Source organism: Berghia stephanieae, chromosome 9, assembly GCF_034508935.2.
Source record: "Berghia stephanieae isolate SIO BIC M18660-M18661 chromosome 9, UCSD_Bste_1.3, whole genome shotgun sequence".
Classification (NCBI taxonomy): Eukaryota; Metazoa; Mollusca; class Gastropoda; order Nudibranchia; family Aeolidiidae; genus Berghia; species Berghia stephanieae.
Window position 1 is genome coordinate 20,056,674 of NC_088368.1, and position 21,585 is coordinate 20,078,258.

Consider the following 21,585-nt stretch of genomic DNA (forward strand, 5'->3'; position numbering starts at 1 on the left):
GATCGCAAGCGAAAAAGAGTTTTGTTTACATCTCTACGAGCGCGGCCAGCCTTCGATAAAAGTAACGCAAGTGCAGTTTTTAATTCTGAAGAGAAGGGTTGCTGAAAACAGGCACAGCGATCGAGTTTTCTGTAATGTGAAAATGTGTACAGAGCTTCGTATCAATAAATCAAGCGATACAATGACTGATATTCACAAACGTCGAAATAAGCAACTTCTATTAATATTAGTTAATTTTCAAAGTGTTAAAAAAAAAAAAAAAGGAGCTATCAGTCCTTATAGATGATAAACTGTGATATCATTATTGGAACAGAGACATGCCTTAAACCAGATGTAAACAATTCAGAAATTTTCCCTCCAGGATTTGACATAATGTACAGAAATGATGGATTTAGTCCTTCAGAGCCATTAGGCATTAGGCCGGAGCCGGAGTTTATCCCGATTTCTATAGCGTGAAACGGATAATAGCAATCGCTAGTCTCTTGCAAAGTACATTCCGCCAGATCTAACTGACCCAGCTACCCATTCACTGCTGGGTAGACAGGGGAAGCATAAAAAACTTTCGACTGCAAACGGGATCGATCTCGGTCCCTTTTATTGACTCCTTGAGGGCCTTGGGTAGGCGCATCGCATGAAATACGCTAGCAGTGTTTGCTGTTAGGCATCGTTTACAAGAGCCTGATGTTAGGCAAGATGACTAGATGTAATCACTTACACACCAGTACAATGGCTCTCACTTCTTTGATTACGATGGGGGATGAGTTGTAGGCGGGAGGGGGGGGGGGGGGGGGGGAGACTGTAACCTTACAATGGACCGAATGAATGCGAGTGGAGGGCATGAGATGTGCAAGCAAGCGGAACAAACTCACGACGTAATGGGATGGGGGCGACATGGTGGTGTTATACGATGCCTTGGGTAGGGGAGAACGCAATTTGCGAGTCCCTTTCTTTCTTATTGCCAACGCCGAGCAGTCAACATCGCTAGCGCTAGTCAGTTTTAATTTAATTATCATCAGTACCAGTCAAGACATTTCCTTGTTCAATACACCTTTATAATGGCCTCTAACTCTAAATCATTTATCAAGAAACGCAAATGTTTAACTCTTGAGACCAAAGCTATGTTGATTGAAGAGGTCGATAAAAAGATCCGAACAAAAGCAGAAATTTGTCGGTCGCATGACATCGCTTCAAGTACCTTACACACCATCTTGAAAGATAGAGAAACCATCATGGCGGCGTATACCAGTGGACGATTCCAGCAGGAAAGGAAGAAAATAAGAAAGCCCGATTTTGAAGACGTCGACCGCAGTTTGTTGTTATGGTTCAACCAGGCTAGGAGCCTCAGTGTCCCGATTTCAGGCCCCATCTTAATGGAAAAAGGCAATGAACTTGCAAAAACCCTAGGACACCAGAACTTTGACATGAGCATTGGTTGGTTGCATCGCTTCAAGGCCAGACACGCCATTTCAATGAAAGTTGTTTGCGGCGAATCAGCTTCAGTGTCGACCGAAACTATTGACAGTTGGAGGAAAGGTCAGCTGCAAGAAATCCTGAGGAAATACCAGCCCGGTGAAATCTTCAACGCGGACGAAACTGGGCTGTTCTACAAGTGCCTGCCAAACCGCACGCTTGCGAGACAGGGAGAGGTGTGCAGCGGCAACAAGATTCCAAAGGAGAGAATCACACTGTTAATCGCTGCCAACATGAATGGGACGGAGAAGTTGCCACTCCTCACAATAGGGAGGTTCGAGAAGCCGCGGTGTTTCAAAAACATTAAAGCTCTTCCAACAGAGTATAAATTCAACAGAAAGGCGTGGATGACAAGTACGATCTTCGAGCAATGGGTGCGGAAACTAGATAGAAAGTTTGCTCTGCAAGGAAGAAGCGTCGCACTCATTGTGGATAACTGCTCTGCGCACCCACATATGACTGATTTGAAGGCCATCCAACTGTTTTTCCTGCCGCCAAACACCACAAGTGTACTACAACCCTGTGACCAGGGGATTATCCAATCGTTTAAAGTACTCTACAGAAAGAGGGTACTAAAACGACTTATTGCCACCATGGACAAGGATGGGAGTGCCGACAGCTACTTAAAAATGAGTGTGTTGGATGCAATGTACACCTCTGCTTCTGCATGGAACGATGTCAAGATGGAGACCATTGCAAAATGCTTTCGCCACGCTGGATTCAAAATCACCCCAACTACTCTGTCTCCAACCGTTGATTTGGACAATGATCTGTCAGTATCAGACGCCGCGCACGATATTGTACCCATCAACGATCGCACCGATATCGACAACCTTTTTGACAGACTGAGAGACATAATGCCTCTGAATATGACGGCCAATGAATATCTGTCAGTGGATGAGAGTTTTACTCCAATAGAGGAGTTGTCAACTTCTGACATAGCACAATGTGTAACTGGAGAGAGTTCAGAAATAACAGAAGAGGAAGACAGAACAGAAGAAGTCGCCATCATTCCATCAAAAGCAGCACTGCAGGCATTTGAAGTGGTTCGCCAGTTTTGCATGCAGCAAGAAAACGGCATGTCAGTGATAGGGAGCATCAACGTCCTAGACAATTTCATCAATGACGTTGCCACCAGTACAAAGAAACAGTCAACAATTGACTATTTTTTCAAACCAAAATCCATGATATAAGAACAAGTGTTTTTTTTATATGATAACCTATATTACCTATGCTATGTATCATGAATTTGCCTAAGATCTCGAGATTTGAATGAGTGGACGAATGTGGTGACTTAATGTATGTTAGAATTTGATTCTGATTCTTAATATTTTTAAAATTCATGTTAATTTTTTAATTGTCTGTCTGGAGTGTTGGGTGTGTGTTTGAATTTGTATTTTGTTAGATGGGATAAATAAAACTGGAACAATCCCCTCCCATAACGTACCAAAAAAAAACATACCCCCCCCCCCCCCCCCCCCCCAAAAAAAAAAAAAAAACACAAAAAAACACATTCTTAATCGATCAACTATACTTAATGCCCAACAGTCATGTTCAACGATATCACTATCAGGGGAGATAATACAAAGAATAATTATAACCCAATACCCAGAGTAGGCCCGCGTAATTATTTCCCTTGAGTTTGTTACATGATCTCTTTGCTATAACGGATTTTTCGCACCAGTCCCATACATCTCGTTACAACAGGATTCCACTGTATAACACTAGTGTCTGTGAAACACTCCACAAACTTGCCATGAAGAACTTTTTTATTTTCTCATCAGTGGTAGCGTGGCTCAGCGGTACGGTCTTTGCTTCCTACCCGAAAGGTATCGAGTTCGATCACCAACCGCTGAGCTATGTAGCCTTTAGCAAGTCACCTCGCCTTAGCTCAATTTGCGGCGCTGCATTGCGGCGGACGCCTGTGTTATTCCAGTCTTCCCTTGGAATTGACCCTAGAGACAAATTTCCCCTATGGGATGAATAAAGGGAATTTTATTTCTATTTTTTTTATTTTAATCTTCCTGATATTGACTGGGAGAAGGGAACATCAACAAACCAACACTATAATAGAGAAACTAATAAACGTTTCCTGGAAACAAGAATGGGCCTTAATCTACAGCAAATGATTAGCCCAAAGACCCGAAAAAATGCTGCTTTGGACAGTCTTTTCACATACTGCCCAAACCTAATTGACAAAATGAAATTGATAACGGGGTTGAGTGGCCATGACATACCACAAGTAGAATATCGATGTAACCCTCCCAGAAGAAAGCCAATAAAACGGAAAATTGTATATTTGTGGGAAAAGGTTGATATTGTGTCTATGAAAAATGAAGTAAAATTTCTGGTAGCTTTTTTTCTTCAGAAACATCACAGGATATGTCCATTAACTCCCTTTGGAATTGTGTAAAGAACAACCTCATTTATTTTAATACAAGACATAAATAACAATGTGAAATTGAATGCAAGCTTCAATTTAATATAGAAAAACATATAAAATTGACGTTTCGGGTTTTCCCTTTATCAACAAAACAGGATGAAACACTACAGACGAATGAGATAATGTGGTAGTGGCGTTGTTAAGACGAATAAACAAAAGCATTGATTTATTCATCTTAACAACGCCACTGTCACATTATCTCATTCGTCTGTAGAGTTTCATTCATCCTGGTTTGTTGATATCGGGGAAACCCGAAACCTCCATTTTATCTGTTTTCGTATATTAAATTGAAGTTTGCATTCAATTTCACATTGTTATTTATTTCTTCAAGCTTCGAGCAGCACCATTTACATATATTTTAATACAAGTAGAAAATGTACCAACAAATCTAACAACTATCTCAATTAACAAACATTGGATAATTACAGAGACCAAACGCATCTTGAGGAAGAAGAAAAAATGGTTCAAATGAGCAAAACGGTCTCCATCTGAGACTGTCCTTAAGAAATATCGAGATATTAAATGATCTGCGAAAACCCAGTGTCAAACAGCTTATATACAGTAGGTACATCAACAAAATTATTGACGAAAACACAGAAAGAAGTAAATAACTTCTGGTCGTACCTTAAACGTAAAAACAAAGAAAGCATTGGAATAGCCCCACTGAAAGACAAAAATCAAAAGATGACTCAAGAACCAGTAAGAAAGGCAAATATTCTGAATGTACAATTTTCATCGGTATTCTCCAAAGACATCCAGCAAAGTCGAGGGGGAAACTCATTGGAAACAAACTAGACCCAATGGAGCAAATCTTTGTATCTAAGAAAGGTGTTATCATGCTTATCAGAAACCTCAATGAAAATACGGCATCTGGATCAGATGTCAAATCAGCTCAATTCTTTAAAACGTTCTCAACCAAGTCTCCTTGGCCAAGGTCAAGTTTATGAAGACTGGAAAGATGCCCACATTACACCAATATTCAAAAAGGACGACACACACAGTGCTGAAAACTATGGACCAGTATCTCTCACATCAATATCATGTAAACTGTTGGCAAATGTAATATGTGGCTATATCATGAAACACATTGATTACCACAACGTGCTGCCTGATTTCCAACATGGCTTTCCACAAACACTGATCGTGCGAGTCACAACTGATCACGACTTTTGACGATTTTGCAAATACGATTAATAAAGGAGGCCAGGCAGATGCCATTCTACTCGATTTCAGCAAAGCATTTGATAAAGTACACCACCAAAGCCTCTTGAACAAGCTTAATCACTATGTGATCTCAAAAAAACACCCACGCATGGATTAAATCATTTCTTTCGATGCGATCCCAAAAAGTCGTGATTGAGAACAAAATGTCATCATCACTTCCAGTCCTGTCATGTGTACCTCAAGGGACAGTTTTAGGCCCAGTTCTTTTTTAAAAATTTACATCAATGAAATGCCGAGTGAAGTATCAAAAGGATATAAAATTCGATAAAATGCGGACGATAGCCTTCTTTATAAGGAAATTTAAAGACCAAAAGATTGCAATATACACTTCAAGAAGACCTGGACAGGCTACAATGATGGGAGAAAGAATGGAAAATGGAATTCCACCTTAAGAAATGTAAACTAATTCGTATCACGACCAAAAAGAAAATAATAAGTTCAGATTATTATATACATGAAGAAAAATCGGAGACAACGCAAACAGCGGAATATCTTGGATTAACTCTTGACAGCACCACATTGACAAAGTTTGTAAAAAGGCCAGTACAAAACTTGGCTTCAGAAATGTACAAAGTTCTCAAGGAACATCAGAGAAACATGCCATTAAGTCTTTGTACGGCCAATTTTAGATTATAGTATAGTACATGCGTTTGCGGCCCCAAGAGTAAGCAGATAGAACAGCTCGAGAAAGTTCAAACCAGAGCATGTAGGTTTGTAACAACTCCAAGAGGACTGAATGGGTCAGTGAGATGAGCAAGAGACTTAACTGGTCTCCATTACACGAAGGAGTCACAAAAGCCAAACTCCTCATGGATTGACAACGATCCCAATTGATAGCCCTATTCAGAATGAAAGAAAACAGCACTCATACCAGGTCCCGCGGTCACAAGTTAATGCTCATCTCAACTCGTTTTTTTCCAAGCACTATTCGATTAATTCTCTGCCCGGATGAATTTGACAGAGAAATCGATAAAATCAAAATAAAATCCTAGGCACGTCCAGAATTTGTTCTCACCATACACACAGTCACAATTATCTTCGAAGCACGGAGTTGCGACTATAATAATATTATGACAAGACAAGACAACGATTGACGAGAAGACAATAAAATTGTAATTTTTATAAATATTATAAGAAATCCAGTCAGTCACGATATTGTGATGAAATGGTCAGTAATACACATTATAGTCACCTGGAACAACTACAAAAGACGTCTAACTTTTACGTCATGGCACAAGACCGAAGGGCAAGAGCTCAGGCGGTCGCTGGTTCGGATAAGTAAGTAAGTGATGAAATGGTGAATTTATCGAAAAATAATTGATTGATTTGTAAATGGTGAAACGGAATTTAAGCAACAAAAAAAAAAAAACAAACAAAAAAATTAAAAAAACAAAAAAACAAAAAAAAAAAAACAAATTCGTGTAGGTACGTCGAGCAAAAATGATCATATTACTATTAGGTATGTCTTGAGCTAATAGTAATGTTGACAGATGTTTTTATCTATATTTACCCCTTCAAACAAACAACAGTGAAAAGCTCGAAAACGGCATGCACGAAATGCCATCAACCATCATTATTATTATTATTATTATTATTACTATAATCTATTATTACTATATTATTATTATTTATTATTATTATCATTATTGTTATTTGTTATTTATTATTATCATTATTGTTTGTTATTATTATTATTATCATTATTATTATTATTATTATTATTATTATTATTATTATTATTAATATTATTAGTATTATTATTATATTATTATTATTATATTATTATTATTTTATTATTATTAATTATTATTATTTATTATTATTATTATTATTATTATTAATCATAAAACGGTTTCCAACGTGTCATAATTTATTAATTTTTTAAAATAACAACCTGTGATTAATGTTAGAAGTTAGCGAGCTTTCATTTCCGCTGCTTGAGGTGAATAAAGAACGTTAGGCTCACGCAACAGACACATCAGATCACTATCATATTAATTAGCAGACCTTCCCACTGCTAAAAAACAGTCCGTGGAACTACCTATTTTCGGCTCAAACCGAAGAAGTATGTACAGATTGTTGATTCAACAAAACTTCTTGAAAACGAAGTTCTGGTGTCAGAGGTAGCATAAGAAGTTAAAAGCATTATTTTCATGTTTGTTCTGTTTTAAGGGGTTTTACGGGGCTTGCAAAACAGGTTGGTCATATCAGCGCCATTAAAAAGGAAGAAAATGGGATAATAAAAAGTTCTAGAATTACAATTAAGGTATCCAAGCAAGACCAAGTAAGAGGGAAATTAGTTCAAATGTTAATAGAGACGAGATGTAGATTCCAAGAGCATCCTATCAGTGTTCTTAGTTTGAGATCACCTAAATGTCTCATCCAGAAGAGGAATACACGCAAATGTTTACAATATATATATATAATATATATATATATAATATATATATATATATATATATATATATATATATCAAGGACAATAAAACTAATAATCCTTGATAATATATTATATATATATATATATATATATATATATATATATATATATATATATATATATAATCATGTTTGATACAAATATGGTACGGATAGTGCTCGACATGTAGCAATGGAGCGAATTATGATTTTAATATTTACCACAATGTTGGAGTCAGTTGTCAACAGATTACAAACCAAACTCATGTAACACACAGTCCTGACGATGGCTGAAGCTGAATACGATGTAGACTGACCAACATTGTGTAAATTAAATATAATATAATATAAATATGTAGTAAATATATATATATATATATATATATATATATATATATATATATATATATATATTATATATATATATAATATTATATATATATATAAAATAATATAAATATTATATATAAATATAATATATATTTTAAAAATATACCACAATGTTTGAGACAGTCTACATTAATGTTTCAGGCTTAATTTGCCATCGTCAGGACTGAGATGAGAAACAACTCAGTCCTGACGATGGCAAATTAAGCCTGAAACATTAATGTAGACTGTCTCAAACATTGTGGTAAATATATTTTTTAAAAAATAATAATTCGCTCCATTACTACATGTCGAGCACTTTTCGTACCATATTTGTATCAAACACGATCCAATAATATATATATATATATATATATATTATATATATATATATATATATATATATATATATATATATATATATATATATATATATATATTATAAGACTTCTGTTTTGTTTTGTTTGTTTTTATGTGTTTTACGGCGCGTGCAACACATTTAAGGTCATATCAGCGCCAGTAAAAAGGGAAAAAATGGGATTGTAAAAAGTTCTAGATAATTATAATTAAAGTACCCAAGTAAAAGGAAGATAGAGAAGAATTAGTTCAAATTGGGAATAGATGTAGATTCCAAGAGCACACTATCAGTGTATACTTAGTTTGTGATTACCTAAAAGTCTCACCCAGATACCAGCACAAGATCCCACTAGGAGGAATATACTCAAATGTCTACAAATCATATATTAATAAAAAAAAAAAAAAAACAGTACATAACAGAGAGATGATTTACAAGGAAAAAAATATCATCTCCCAAAACTACAACTATACATTCAAATGTTTTCCTCCCAGCCAAGGACACTGGCCAGGGTCAGTACAAAACTAAGTAATCCCATTCCAAGACAAAGACAGAAAGCAATTGGAAAACAGACAGGGGGATAGAAGACACGGCAAGTACCTCTCTGCCCACTATGGGAGGTCAGGAACCCCGTCAGATATAAGACTTCCTGATAAGAGCGAATGCCGAAACAATATTGTAGAAGATTATCATAATTATACTTGAATTATTTTATAAATAGCTCCTTTTACCAAAACGTTGAGCACTACTATTTCATGTTTTTTGTTTTGTTTTTATAATATATATAATACATATAGATATGTGTGTGTGTGTGTGTGTGTGTGTGTGTGTGTTTGTGCAAAACAAAAATAATACAGTGCATAACAGACAGAAGATTTACAAGACAAAAAATATCATATCCCAAAACTCAAAAATAATACATTTGACTGTTTCACTCCCAGCCAGGGCCAGGATAGAGGCAAGAAATCTCATTCCAAGACAAGACAGAAAGCATGTTGGATAACAGATACTTTACACACATTGTTCTACTGGACTCAGGTGTGAATGAGTACATGGTAGTATAAAAGGGACGTACAAAAGGCCAATATCAATGTATGAGATGGAAATTAGTTGTGATTGTATTGGCCTCCTGTGGGAATAGATCAAGCATCACGAAGCGCATTGAACATGGTAAATGTGTGGAAATGCTCGCATTTATTTCAGTTTTTAATTTAAAAATTTCTTTTTACTGTCTCAAGTTTCTGATGATTTAAAAAAAACAAAAAGTTTAGGGTCATTATCATTCGTCGATATATAAAAAACAATCTAGCTAACTGAAAAAAAATATGTTTTCATTTTGGCAGTAATAATCTTTATCAATTGAAAGAAAACAGTAAGTATGAAAACAGGGGGGAAAAGTAAATTTTAAGAACAATCCATCGATGTTCTTAGTTTTACATTACCCTAAATGTCCGATCCAAGGATCACGCTAAGAAGTATGGACATATATACTCAAACGGTTACAAATTATATATTCAAAACTAAAAACTGTAACAGCACAAAACAGAGAGATGATTTACATTTTAGAGAAAGGAAATCTCTCTTTTTAAGGGTTTTATGGCATTTGTGTAACACAATAAGGTCATATCAGCGCCAGTAAAATGGAAGAAAATGGGATAGTAAAAATTTCTAGAATTTTACAATAAAATCACCCAAGATAAGGTAAGAAGCCGGGAATTGGTTTAAATAGGAAACAAAAAATATAATCTCAAAAAACTATCATCATAGTCATCAACAACAACAAGAACAACAACATCAATACGAATCAATAGAAACAATGGTTGATTACATTTAATCCAAAGCTTTAATGAGAAATTTCCTCCACTATATACTTCATTATTATAATCATAATTAAAGAGAGAACGAAAATAAAAACAAAAAATAAAATAATAGAAATAAATTAGTAAACAACTAAAACAAATGTAAGAAAATGGGACGAATGAAAAAACATTAACATATAAAAACTCTGGTGACTAGAACTAAATCAAATCGCATTTTAAAAAAAGAACACCAAAAGATTACGAAACACCCTTTGTTTTTTGGGGGGTTTTTTATGGGGGGGGGGGGGGGGGAGGGTGGTTGTGTTGTGATGAAAAGAAAAAAATTGAAAAACATTAAAACTAAAACGTGTTTTAAAAAGGGACAAGAATAAGAATACAATCTTTAAAAAATTAACTCTTTTGATTGTTTTAGTTGATTTAATCTAATGATGCTTAACTTATATATATATTTTTTAAAGGAAGAGTATAAAATATCATTAAAAATATTGCCTACTTTGAATGCCTTGAGTGGTTAAAGCTAACAGTGCTTATATGGCATTTACTAGAGAGTGAAAAGTGAAAGGAAATGGCGCATAATAAAATCATAATATTTGTATAAAGTCTTTTAAATGTTATGAAACTTTCATTCATTAACATTGTTGTAACTACGGTACCGAAGATGAAGCGAAAGGACTTGTAGGGACTTGTGCCAGGTCATTGTGACTTTTCCACACAAACCAGTCATTGTTGGACACGAAAATCAAGAAAGTACTTGATGGCGAAAATTCACTCTATCTGTGAAGAGTTACACGAAAAGAAGTTATCCGGTACGACTGCATGTGATTAAATTAAATTTTTTAAAAAGTGAATTTAGTAAAATAACAAGAGAACCTTGGTCGACCAAGTGAAAAAGGATACCGTACTGGGTAAGTGAACTCCAAGGCAGAAAGTCACATTTATGAGTATGATAACCCAAATTAGCGCAGTCGCAGTCACACTGTACAACAATGTTAAAAAAAGAATTCTCAATCAGTACAAAATACTTTCTCCACAACAAATAATAAAAATTTAGCCATGCATTATAATGACCATGCGATATTGCATATAGTAAAAAATCGAGAGAAGGCATTGGTGAAGGCCTATGTGAACATACATGCAGGTCCAACAACCTAACACAATTATGGACTTCACCTGACATTGTTGTAATGGAGACTATTGTGCATTGGTTTAACAGTATATCCATTACAACAATGAGCTCATGACAATTAGGGTTATCAGACCTGCAAATGAGTACACATCGGTGTTAGCAAAACAAACTAACTATAAGGTTGATCTATATAATTTTAGTTTAGATAATTTTTAAAATCTACTTTAGACATTTGTGAACATATATTTTAAGATATGCATACAAGTGATCTAATACAAACTTTTGGACAATCTAAATGTAAAATTATCTAAGTGCACAAATTTACAAGTCCAATTAACCAAACGTAATTATGGACTTGTTTTTTTATTTTATCATGGACAATGTTTGTGTTGGTTTGAATGCATTTCCATTGCAACAATGAGACCATAACAATGTGGGTTATCGTATTTGTAAATTGGTGCACACAGTAAATTATTATCGCTTGACAATGATCAAAGTGGTTTAATATCACCTTAGGTCTTTCTTCACGGTTGAACGAAAAAAAACTTTTTTTTCTTTTTCTCAAACTATAATTTTTCATATATAAATCCTATCGAGTTCGACAAACCTACCAAACTGATGTAAACTTATTGGTAGGTCTGAAAACCCTAATTTTTATGGGCTTATTGTTGTAATAGAAATACTCTCAACCACCGCAAAACATTATCCATTATAACTATACTAAATCCAACCAATCAGACCTGGGGAATATGTGCCAGTATTAACAAATCCTTTTCATAAAGAACAGTAATAGCGATATGACTTGAGGGACCTCTAAAAATCATGAGGCCAATGACCAACAGTTAAAACAAATAAAATATAATAAAATTTCCTTTATTTATTCCCAAGAGGGAACTTGTCTTTTGGGTTTATATTCCCAGGGGAGACAAGTATAACCCAAGTGTCAGCCACAATGCATTGCTGCAAAGTGAACTAGGGCGAGGTCACTTGCTCAAGGCCGCACAGAGCAGAGGGTGGTCGAACTCAGTACCTGTCAGGTACGAAGCAAAGACTGTACTGCTGAGCCACGCTGCCCCACTAATATCATCATGAAAATAGTAAGATAAGATGACAATTCACTCATTCAATCCCATGACCGGATGGTCGTCGGGGGGGACTTGCGTGAAGCAGAAGTTACAGTCTTCCTTCATGCCGGCCTGTTGCTAGCCCTATGTAGCAGCTTCGAAACCGACATCTCTGTCCATTCTTTTATATTGTCCAGCACATCTTCCTTTGGCGCCCTCTTCTGCGCTGGCCTTCGACTGTGCCCTGTAGGCTATCGTGTCGAGTATAGTGTCAAAACCAAGACAGTTTTCTGCGCTTCACAGTCACTAGAAGAGGTTCTTGTGGGCCTGCCCGAGCTTCTATTTCTTCCAGGACATCTTCGTTTGTGCGACAATTAAGTTAATGTAAAATTGTATCTAGCTGTCACAGGATTAAATCAATTTAGATCAATAAAAGAGGGCATTTCTTGTATAGAATAATGACCAAAGTAATGAATAATAATGAAAGAACAAATTTTTCTTATGTACTGTAAGTGAGCAAATACATCGTCTCAATATGTACACACACTTCTCACATAATGGCATCAAACATTTTTATCCATTTTGATTATTTCATATATCTGGATTTTAAGCAATGTATTAATTTCAGGGTTGTCAATTCAGGAGGCAAAAATTGACGTTTAGTACGATTGGATAATATACTGAGTTTTTTTTTTAACATACGGAATTCAGTAAATATACTGAAAATTGGCAACCATTATTAATATTTCTATAAAAAACATTACTTGATTGGTGTTTTGTTGTTTTCCAAAGCTAAATATATACATTTTTGTTCGTTACTTTTTACAGTCAACGTCTTCTAGCAGCTTAGTATCTGGGATTTATCTCAGTAAATCTTACTTTTCATGTTATTACTTTTATCAAGAATAGACAAATTCAGGACAAACTGGATTACTGTCAAGGCCAATAAGTTTTTCCTTTTTCTTTTTAAAATTATAATTTTCTCTCTCTAATTTTAAAAATATATTGAGAGTACAAACCTGTAATCAGTGAGTTTTAGTTTTAGCAATATCAATATATAACTGTAAAATTTTAAGAAGCAATCTATGCTGCCCTGTGAAAAGCAGAGTAAAAAACGGTGGAAACATTGGAGCAGGCACTTACAACAATAATGATAAGAAATGAAGAGGAGGGAGAACTGCCAGAAAAAAAAAACCCAGTGAATTAAAAACTATCAGCTTGATATATTCATTCTGTTTCCCCTGGCATTTAAAAAATTTCAAATCACATACAAAAGCCGGATGCTGCTTTATTAATTCCCCCCCCCCCCCCCCCCCCTCTCATTGACAAGAAGAAGAAAATCATAACGTTCTTTACGATATAACAACCATTAAAAAAAAAAATGAGATCTCATCTACAACATTGAGGTATTTGAAGAGATCATGTTGAAATGACTTTGTCAAAGAAATGTTACATAATGGACACCTAATTCTCTTGGAATTAAGCAAAGAAAAATATATTTTGTATATATGTGGATAGGACTTTTCTGGGGAAAAAAATCATGAAAATAGCTGGTAAGGCGAAAATTGAGTGTTTATGGTCACCATAGACAACAAACCCAAACAATCAATGGCCTAAAAAAAAAGCATCCTTAAATTGTTATCCACAATTATATTTTTTTTCAGTTTTGAGAATACTATGATTAATTTTTGAGAAATATTAAAATTTGTAGAGTAGCCCAATTAACCCCAGTTTATAAAATATTATAAACTTAATTATGATGACCTAAATAAAAATTGCAGTGCAAGTATGAATTTGAAAAGTTACTGAATTGAAATTAAAAAAAAAAAACAAAAAAAAATACACACAAAACAACAAAACTTGAGCATGTATATATAGCAATATCCACGAAAGCTGCTCAAAGCAGTTCCTTGCCAACAGCAACACTTAAAATATAGGACGAGATATGATGTCTGTAAGGCAAAATGATCATTCTCTTTCGATGGTAAAAACGCTGATCACGACCAGGTACTCATTTTACACCAAGCATGGTGAGAGAATGTGAGTAAAGAGTCTTTTCCAAGGACCCAATTATGCATAACTCATAGAAGGACTCGAACCCTGGACCTTCCAGTCCCAGGGGAGTGTTTTAACAGTAAGTTCACAAAGCTGTACTGTTGGTGAACAAATCATTCTTATCTAATTGATAATTACATGTATGAAATTGAATGGATCGTCATTGAAATTCAAACACAGAAATGCAGTTTAAATAAAAAGCAGTGAATAACTAGTTAAGAGAAAAATCATGCCAGCATCTGAATCTAAACACGAGAACAGCCAGATAAAACTTTTGTGCTATTTTTCTCTCAAACTTTAATTGAAAAGAACAAACAGACTTATCATAGACATCAAACATAAATTCTCTATTTTAATTGCATAAACTTCTGAGTCTCAAGATTTTAAAAAATCGGCTTCAACCTGAAATACAAGATATCAAGCTATTTTTTAAATGTACACATTCAAATGCTTTAGGAGTAAAGTAATATAATTCAATCCACTGTTTGCATCAATTTTTACTTCAAAATTTTGGTAAAAATGGCTGAATTTGAAAAAAAAAATCCATATTTGGCAAAACTTGGTTCCCCCAGTAATTCATATGTACTAATTATATCTGTATATATATTATATCACATTTAAGGTCTGCATACAGTGACTCCATGTTTCGATTAGACACAGAAGATCCTTTTGTTATACTCCATTCACTGAAGCTCCCTTTGGCATGTTAATTTGGGATTGCTTGCTATGTTAGGGTCAGATGCTGACAATATATACAATAATATAATATAATATAATATAATATAATATAATATATATATAATATATATATATATATATATATATATATATATATATATATATATATATATATATATATATATATATAAATCTTATTATCATCACAATCAAAAACAAAATCTCCCTTCCCCCATTCTCATAACTTTACTCATCTGAATAGCCTCTGATACCATTACGACAAAAGGGGCATAGCCTTTTGGATTTCACAATCACCATATCTATACAATCAGCACAAAAGTCTTTGTGGCCACACGGGTACAATTCAACCAACTTTTTTTTGTCAAAACAAATAGCGCATTCAGTGTCATAGAAAGGTAACTGTCTCCGGCGTCGGGCAGATGATGAATATTGTCCACCACCGTTGCTGTTTTTATCTAGAGAGGAAGAGATAGAAAGAACAAATTTTTAAAAAATGAAATTGTAATTATAGAGCATTTTATCAGATTTTGAGAATCAAGGCAATCTTGGTTGAAACTTTATACTACAGTTGAATTGATTTTATTGATTAAAGTTTGCAATGCCTTTGTTAGTTTGATTTTATCTTCTTTAAGGTTAATGTTGAATTTTTAGATATCTTATATTTACAAGACAATTATTTTATCGGAAATGAAATTTTTCTCTTTGTTATTTGTTAAAAAACTTTTCAAGATTCATATCCATAAAAATTTATTGAACATGTAACTTTGCCGCAAGTCTGATAAGAATTCAATAGTATTATTAAACATAATACTGTAAAGTGTCTCTGATCCTTTGGCGTTCTAATGTTACTTATGAAAACAAAACTGAAAATCAAAAGTATTTTCAATATTCTTTTGATAAAATAGTTTTAATAGTCTTATGATATTATAAGATTTTCTGACCCCATTAATGACAATGGGTTTGTTCACAATGGGGAAACATCTTGTATTTAAAAACATCTTTAACCCTCTTAACTCAGGTGACCCAACTTGACCCCCCTAGATAAATGCCTAAAACTCTGAGCAGAGTCAAAATAGGTTAAGTTTTAAATTAGTTTGACTCTACATCTGAATAAGTAAACCACGAAAGTGACATTTCTCACATTCTCATGAGTAAAATAAAACATGAAAGGAGTATCCCAAGAAAGCAGTGAAAATACATTATCACCGAAATTATTGATATATAAAATACATAAACATTAAACTGAGCGCTTAAAACAACTCAGATAGCCGACACATAATTAATGTTAATTTGTTTCATGTACAGACTTGTGAAATTTTGGGGTGATGCGCCTATAAGTCATTCTGAACCCCTCAGTCAGTCCAGCAGCTGGTTTAGTCTGGGTTAATCTGATGGAATACAAATTATGGCAACAACTGTCACTTTCCATTTGATTCTATGGAGATCGATTTACACTTTAATTCCACAGGCCTTATGATTTGGAGAGGATTTTTTTCTTTCATACCATTTCTTGGATATCTAGAACGTCTGTTTTCTTCTTCATTTTTGTTGACCCTCCCTAGGAGAAAGAAGGCAGCTGAGAGGGTGATAATGGTAGGAATGGCAAATGCTAACACAGTCTGTAACATGATGAATTGGTCTGGATATCAATTTTCAAATGAAACATCAAATCTGAAATAAATAAAAAAATAAAAAATTAAAATAGGAAAATAAACATCTATCAATTTAAAATGGTGAGCAAGAAGGAAAGAGCCTTGGTAGATAAAAGCATTTCATTCAAGGCGTCAGTTTGTTCGCTTAAACTTAAACACAAGAAGGGAAATCCACATAGAACACAAACTAACAAACACATACACACATACACGCACACACACATACACACACACACACACACACACACACACACACACACACATATATATATATATATATATATAATATGCAAATCATGCTGAAGATAATAACAAAATAAGAAACATACAAAGTAAGTTAACCAAAAAGTGACCATAAAGTTAGAATAACCTAGAGATTAAATACCTAATTACCAACAGTAAAATTAACTTTTAAGCAAGATAGCTCAATCACCAATTTAATCATTATCATAATATAAAGCACTTTACTCCCCTCATTAAGGAAAGAAATACTGCATTTCTATTTTCATTGTCTGAAACTTAATCATTGTGAAACTTAACCTTTGACCTTCTCAAAATGCTTGATATGACTGGTAAAATTAATCATTAAAACTTAGCTAAAAACAAAAACGAAATCTTCAAATGCAAAATTATCGGATACAATTGACACACAAGGACAATGCTACATATAACTTAAATAACTATTCTAAATCAGAGATTCAGTTTGTATGGGAAATGAAATCTGTCACAGTCATAGCATAGTCAGAAGGCCAGAGGTTTTCATGAGGCCCTAAAAGACAACTCAACACCAACCCCAAGTCAGTATAAAGAATAAGAAGACTTTATTCGATTATGGATGGATTTATTGACGAATAAAATGTCTTCATTCAAAATAACCCAGTAAACACAATCTGACATATGAATGAAGACTGAGAAAATCAGCTCATTTCTTTTGCAATATCGAAACTGATTGGAAGCACATTAAGTAATCATGGCGTCAGCCGGGGTCGTAAACGACAGCAATGCAGCAAATTGTTTTGGAAATTTAGTCTTAGAGTAAAAATCACACTGCATCACCACACCTTTAGAAAATGAAAATCATTTATGGACATTGCAACTAATTGAAAGGTCATAGACTATGGACATCCTCCCATCAAAACATAAACCATGCCAATAATATCATAAGCAAATCTCTCTTACTCTGGAATATGCAAATTGAGGTCAGAAGCTCTAAAAATTAAAAGAGAAACTTTAAAAATTCCTGGAAGTTGAGAAATCATTCGACGTCGATTACCAGGGGAAAACGCAGGTCATGGGGTTCATTTCCTTAATTTTGTTTACAAACAAATAAATGTAATGCATCCCCATAAATAAATAGTAAACAATTATGGGTGCATCATGTTCCATCAAAATTTAATTCCTATTTCATCATATTCAAATTAAAGTTAGCTTATTATCTATTTAAGAAACGAAAGCAACAATGCTATTAAAATATTTATCAAAAATTAAATTACCCTAAAATATAATTAATTTATCGTGATAATTTTACCGGAAACAGCTGTTTTGTTATTTTAAGCAATGACATCATTGACAAACTAAAGCGACAATGTTTTTGAGTGTCAGATTGGCTCATTGGTAACTAAGGAGAGATATTCAATCTTCACTTCTGTTGTTGCATCAAAAGATATATATATATATATATATATATATATATATATATATATATATATATATATATATATATATATATATATATATATTATATATATTATATATAATAATACACATACATACATACATATAGATAGATAGATATATAGATAGATAGATGATAGATATATAGATCGATAGATTATCATCATCGTCATCATCATTGTTGTTTACAAACCTGCCTTTCCTAACAGTACCTCTTAAAGACTTTTTGAAAATCTCCGTCCCCAATAGAAATTCGAGGTTAGCTCATACGGTAGAGTCACGCTTTCACCGGCCAGGCGGAGTTGTCGTACCAGTAAGGTCGCCGGTTCAAACCCCCATCACCGCCGCGAATTTTTTAAATTCTCTATTGTCTTCTGGCACTTTCCTACTCACTTCATCTCTTGTTGTTACCAACATAAGTGCCTGCTCCACTCACATTTTTTAATAGTAGTAGTAGTAGTAGTAGTAGTAGTAGTAGTAGTAGTAGTAGTAGTAGTAGTAGTAGTAGTAGTAGTAGTAGTAGTAGTAGTAGTAGTAGTAGTAGTAGTAGTAGTATTGTCATCATCATCATCATTATTATCAATGCTGTTTCAAGAATGTCAAAGTTCCAGCCTCTGATAGTTACACAATAAAATATGACGATCCACTCATTCTAGACTCAATAAAAAAATCATTTCCTCACTCATGAAATATTCCCCACAATATTCCACCAAATACTCTGCATCGCCCGGACCCATTGACTTTTAACTTTTAAATTCCACCATTCCATGCAGAGCTGCTGCATAAGAAGTGTTTTCACACTCGTCGAATCAATCCGAAGAGTGTTTTTTTTTTCTTAAACATTAAAAATGAAAGGACACAACAAACAAAAACAAAACAAACAAACAAAAATAAACAACAACTTTGACTTCACAATTCTGATCAGTTTGACTAAAATCAGCTTATGAAATCCAGTTCACGCCAAATATTCCCTCTTGTACAAGGCCTCTGAAGCTTTCCACTCACTTCAGAGTATAGTGTCTAGAGTGTTATGATTTGAAGTAAACTCTTCTTAGGCTCGTATCTAGTATCTAGTGTGCTACGAGGAAACTACAACATCGCCCTCAAGGGACTAAAAATTTACGATTCCATCTCATGTGACAACCATGACCTTGACTTGTTACCGCATTGTCAGGGATACGACGAAGCGACCATTATGACCTTGACCCGGAAAACTTAATTAATTAACCTGCCTTTCCTCACACTCACACTCAGTCGGAGACACTACATTATGTTCATGTTCTAACTTGTCATCTACACTGTTTTCATTGTTTTGCAGGCGTATATTATCTAATGACACAGTTAATTTACTTACGTTTCTTTGTCATGCTATCTTTATCATAAAATCAATGTAACTCCTTAAATGGACCCCGATGAGAAAAGAGTCAAATGAAATGTACGTGACCTAACACACGTTGTCCGTATCCAATTTTTTCTTTTTCGTAAAACGACATTGTAGATTTTTTTTTCTTTCTTTAGCATATATAAAGGCAGCTTTGACAACAAGAAATGTCATAATTGCCAATCTTCATAAAGATTAGATGCAGAATAAGAATCGTCCTGGGAAAATGTCACTGAGAAACAGGACCAGGGACGGTGGCCTTGACCCTATTTAGTCGAATGGACTTTAGTCATTCTAAATCTGTAGGACATTGACCTGTTTTTTTACTCTTCATTGTTTACACGGGAATTGTCTGTGCATATGTAGTAAGTAAGGCATAAATAGATCCATCATTTAGTTAACCTTTTTTGTCTGTTTTTTTTTTTCATCATAAATTCTGAAGGAAGTTCTAAATCATGACACGGGCGTGACGAGTGAGGGATAAGTTATGCAAACCAACACGCTACTCCTCGATGTCGATAATGACTTGCCAATGATTTTATGGAAATAAATTTTAAGATTAATTTTTGTCGCCAATAATTACCCAACGTTTGGAAACGTCAACTCCATTTCCGTTTTTGCACTTCAGTGATTCCAATGATCTTTAATTTGCAATACGAGTCTGAGCTAGACGGTTCGAAACCTGCAGTAAAACATTGGGGATTTCTTTTGTCCGTCTAAATAGGGATACTGCAGTATGGGTTCAACACTTTTCAACATATATACAAATGATCAGCCTGAGTTCCCAAATATCCACCGATTCATATATGCTGATGACCTATGCCTTGCAACACAGGATGTGTCCTTCCAACCAATCGAGAGCAGACTGACAAATGCCCTAGACACCCTTACAAAGTACTACACTAAAAACTCGCTGAACGCCAACCCAGGAAAACACAAGTGTGTGCATTTCACCTCAACAACCACCAAGCCCACAAAAAACTTAACATCAAGTGGAATGGCCAGACATTAGAGTACAACTACCACCCAGTGTACCTCGGAGTGACGCTTGATCGGACTCTGTCCTTCAGAGAACACGTGAGGAAGACCAAGGCAAAAGTGTCCACGCGTAATGCCCTCCTTGGAAAGCTGGCAAACATGAACTGGGGAACTGACCCTAAAACTCTAAGGACCACAGCATTGGCCCTCAGCTACTCAACTGTGGAGTACTGCTCAGCTGTATGGGCCCGATCATGCATGCTCAGCTGACCCCGAGCTCACAACGCTGCGGATCATAACGGCCAGCTGAGAGCAACACCATTACCACTGTCTACCGTGCAGCAGAATAGCCCCACCACACATCCGGAGGGAAACTCATGCCCAAATACAAAAATACAAACAGGAAATGGACCAGAGACACCCCCTTCATGACCACAATTGCCCCAAAAGCAGGCTCAAATCAAGGAAGAGCTTCCTCACAGTAGAGAGCCTTCACCCAGACCACTCAGCATTCTTCCGCCTGGACAAATGGGTAGAATGGGACAAGACAGCAAACGATGCCCTCCAGCCCCCAACAGAAAAGCTCCCAGCAGGCACAGACCTCAAGAGAAAAGAATGGGTGGCGTTGAACAGAGCTAGAGCAAAGGTGGGAAACACCGCCACCAACCTCTTTAAATGGAAAATCTCACCGGGCACTGAATGCCCATGCGGTCACCCCAGACAGACCATGGACCACATCCTGTCTGAATGCTCGCTGGGACCTCACTGCACCAATGCTGACCTGAGGGAATGCAACCAGACTGCCCGGGACTGGCTGACTCACTGGCGCGACAAGATATGATGATGAGTAATAATATCTA

The 21,585-nt window shown here is 35.1% G+C and overlaps 1 protein-coding gene across 1 annotated transcript; it reads right to left on the reverse strand.

The window, feature by feature from the left end:
• Nucleotides 1-15,217: 15,217 nt before the first annotated feature.
• Nucleotides 15,218-17,993, reverse strand: LOC144979318 (uncharacterized). The gene is made up of 3 exons (XM_078925950.1): nt 17,872-17,993; nt 16,545-16,711; nt 15,218-15,495 (listed from the first exon to the last, which is right to left on the reverse strand). Exons 2-3 carry the CDS (start codon nt 16,666-16,668, stop codon nt 15,266-15,268), a joined length of 354 nt encoding a protein of 117 aa, XP_078782076.1. The 5' UTR covers nt 16,669-16,711; nt 17,872-17,993; the 3' UTR covers nt 15,218-15,265.
• Between the last annotated feature and the right edge of the window lie 3,592 nt (nt 17,994-21,585).

What these genes read in the sequence shown, in the direction of transcription:
- LOC144979318 (XM_078925950.1), bottom strand. Translation starts at nt 16,668, where the DNA reads ATGTTACAGACTGTGTTAGCATTTGCCATTCCTACCATTATCACCCTC. An exon ending in TTCTAGATATCCAAGAAATG is followed by an intron (nt 15,496 to 16,544) that starts GTATGAAAGAAA and finishes CTTCCTCTCTAG; the next exon opens with ATAAAAACAGCAACGGTGGT.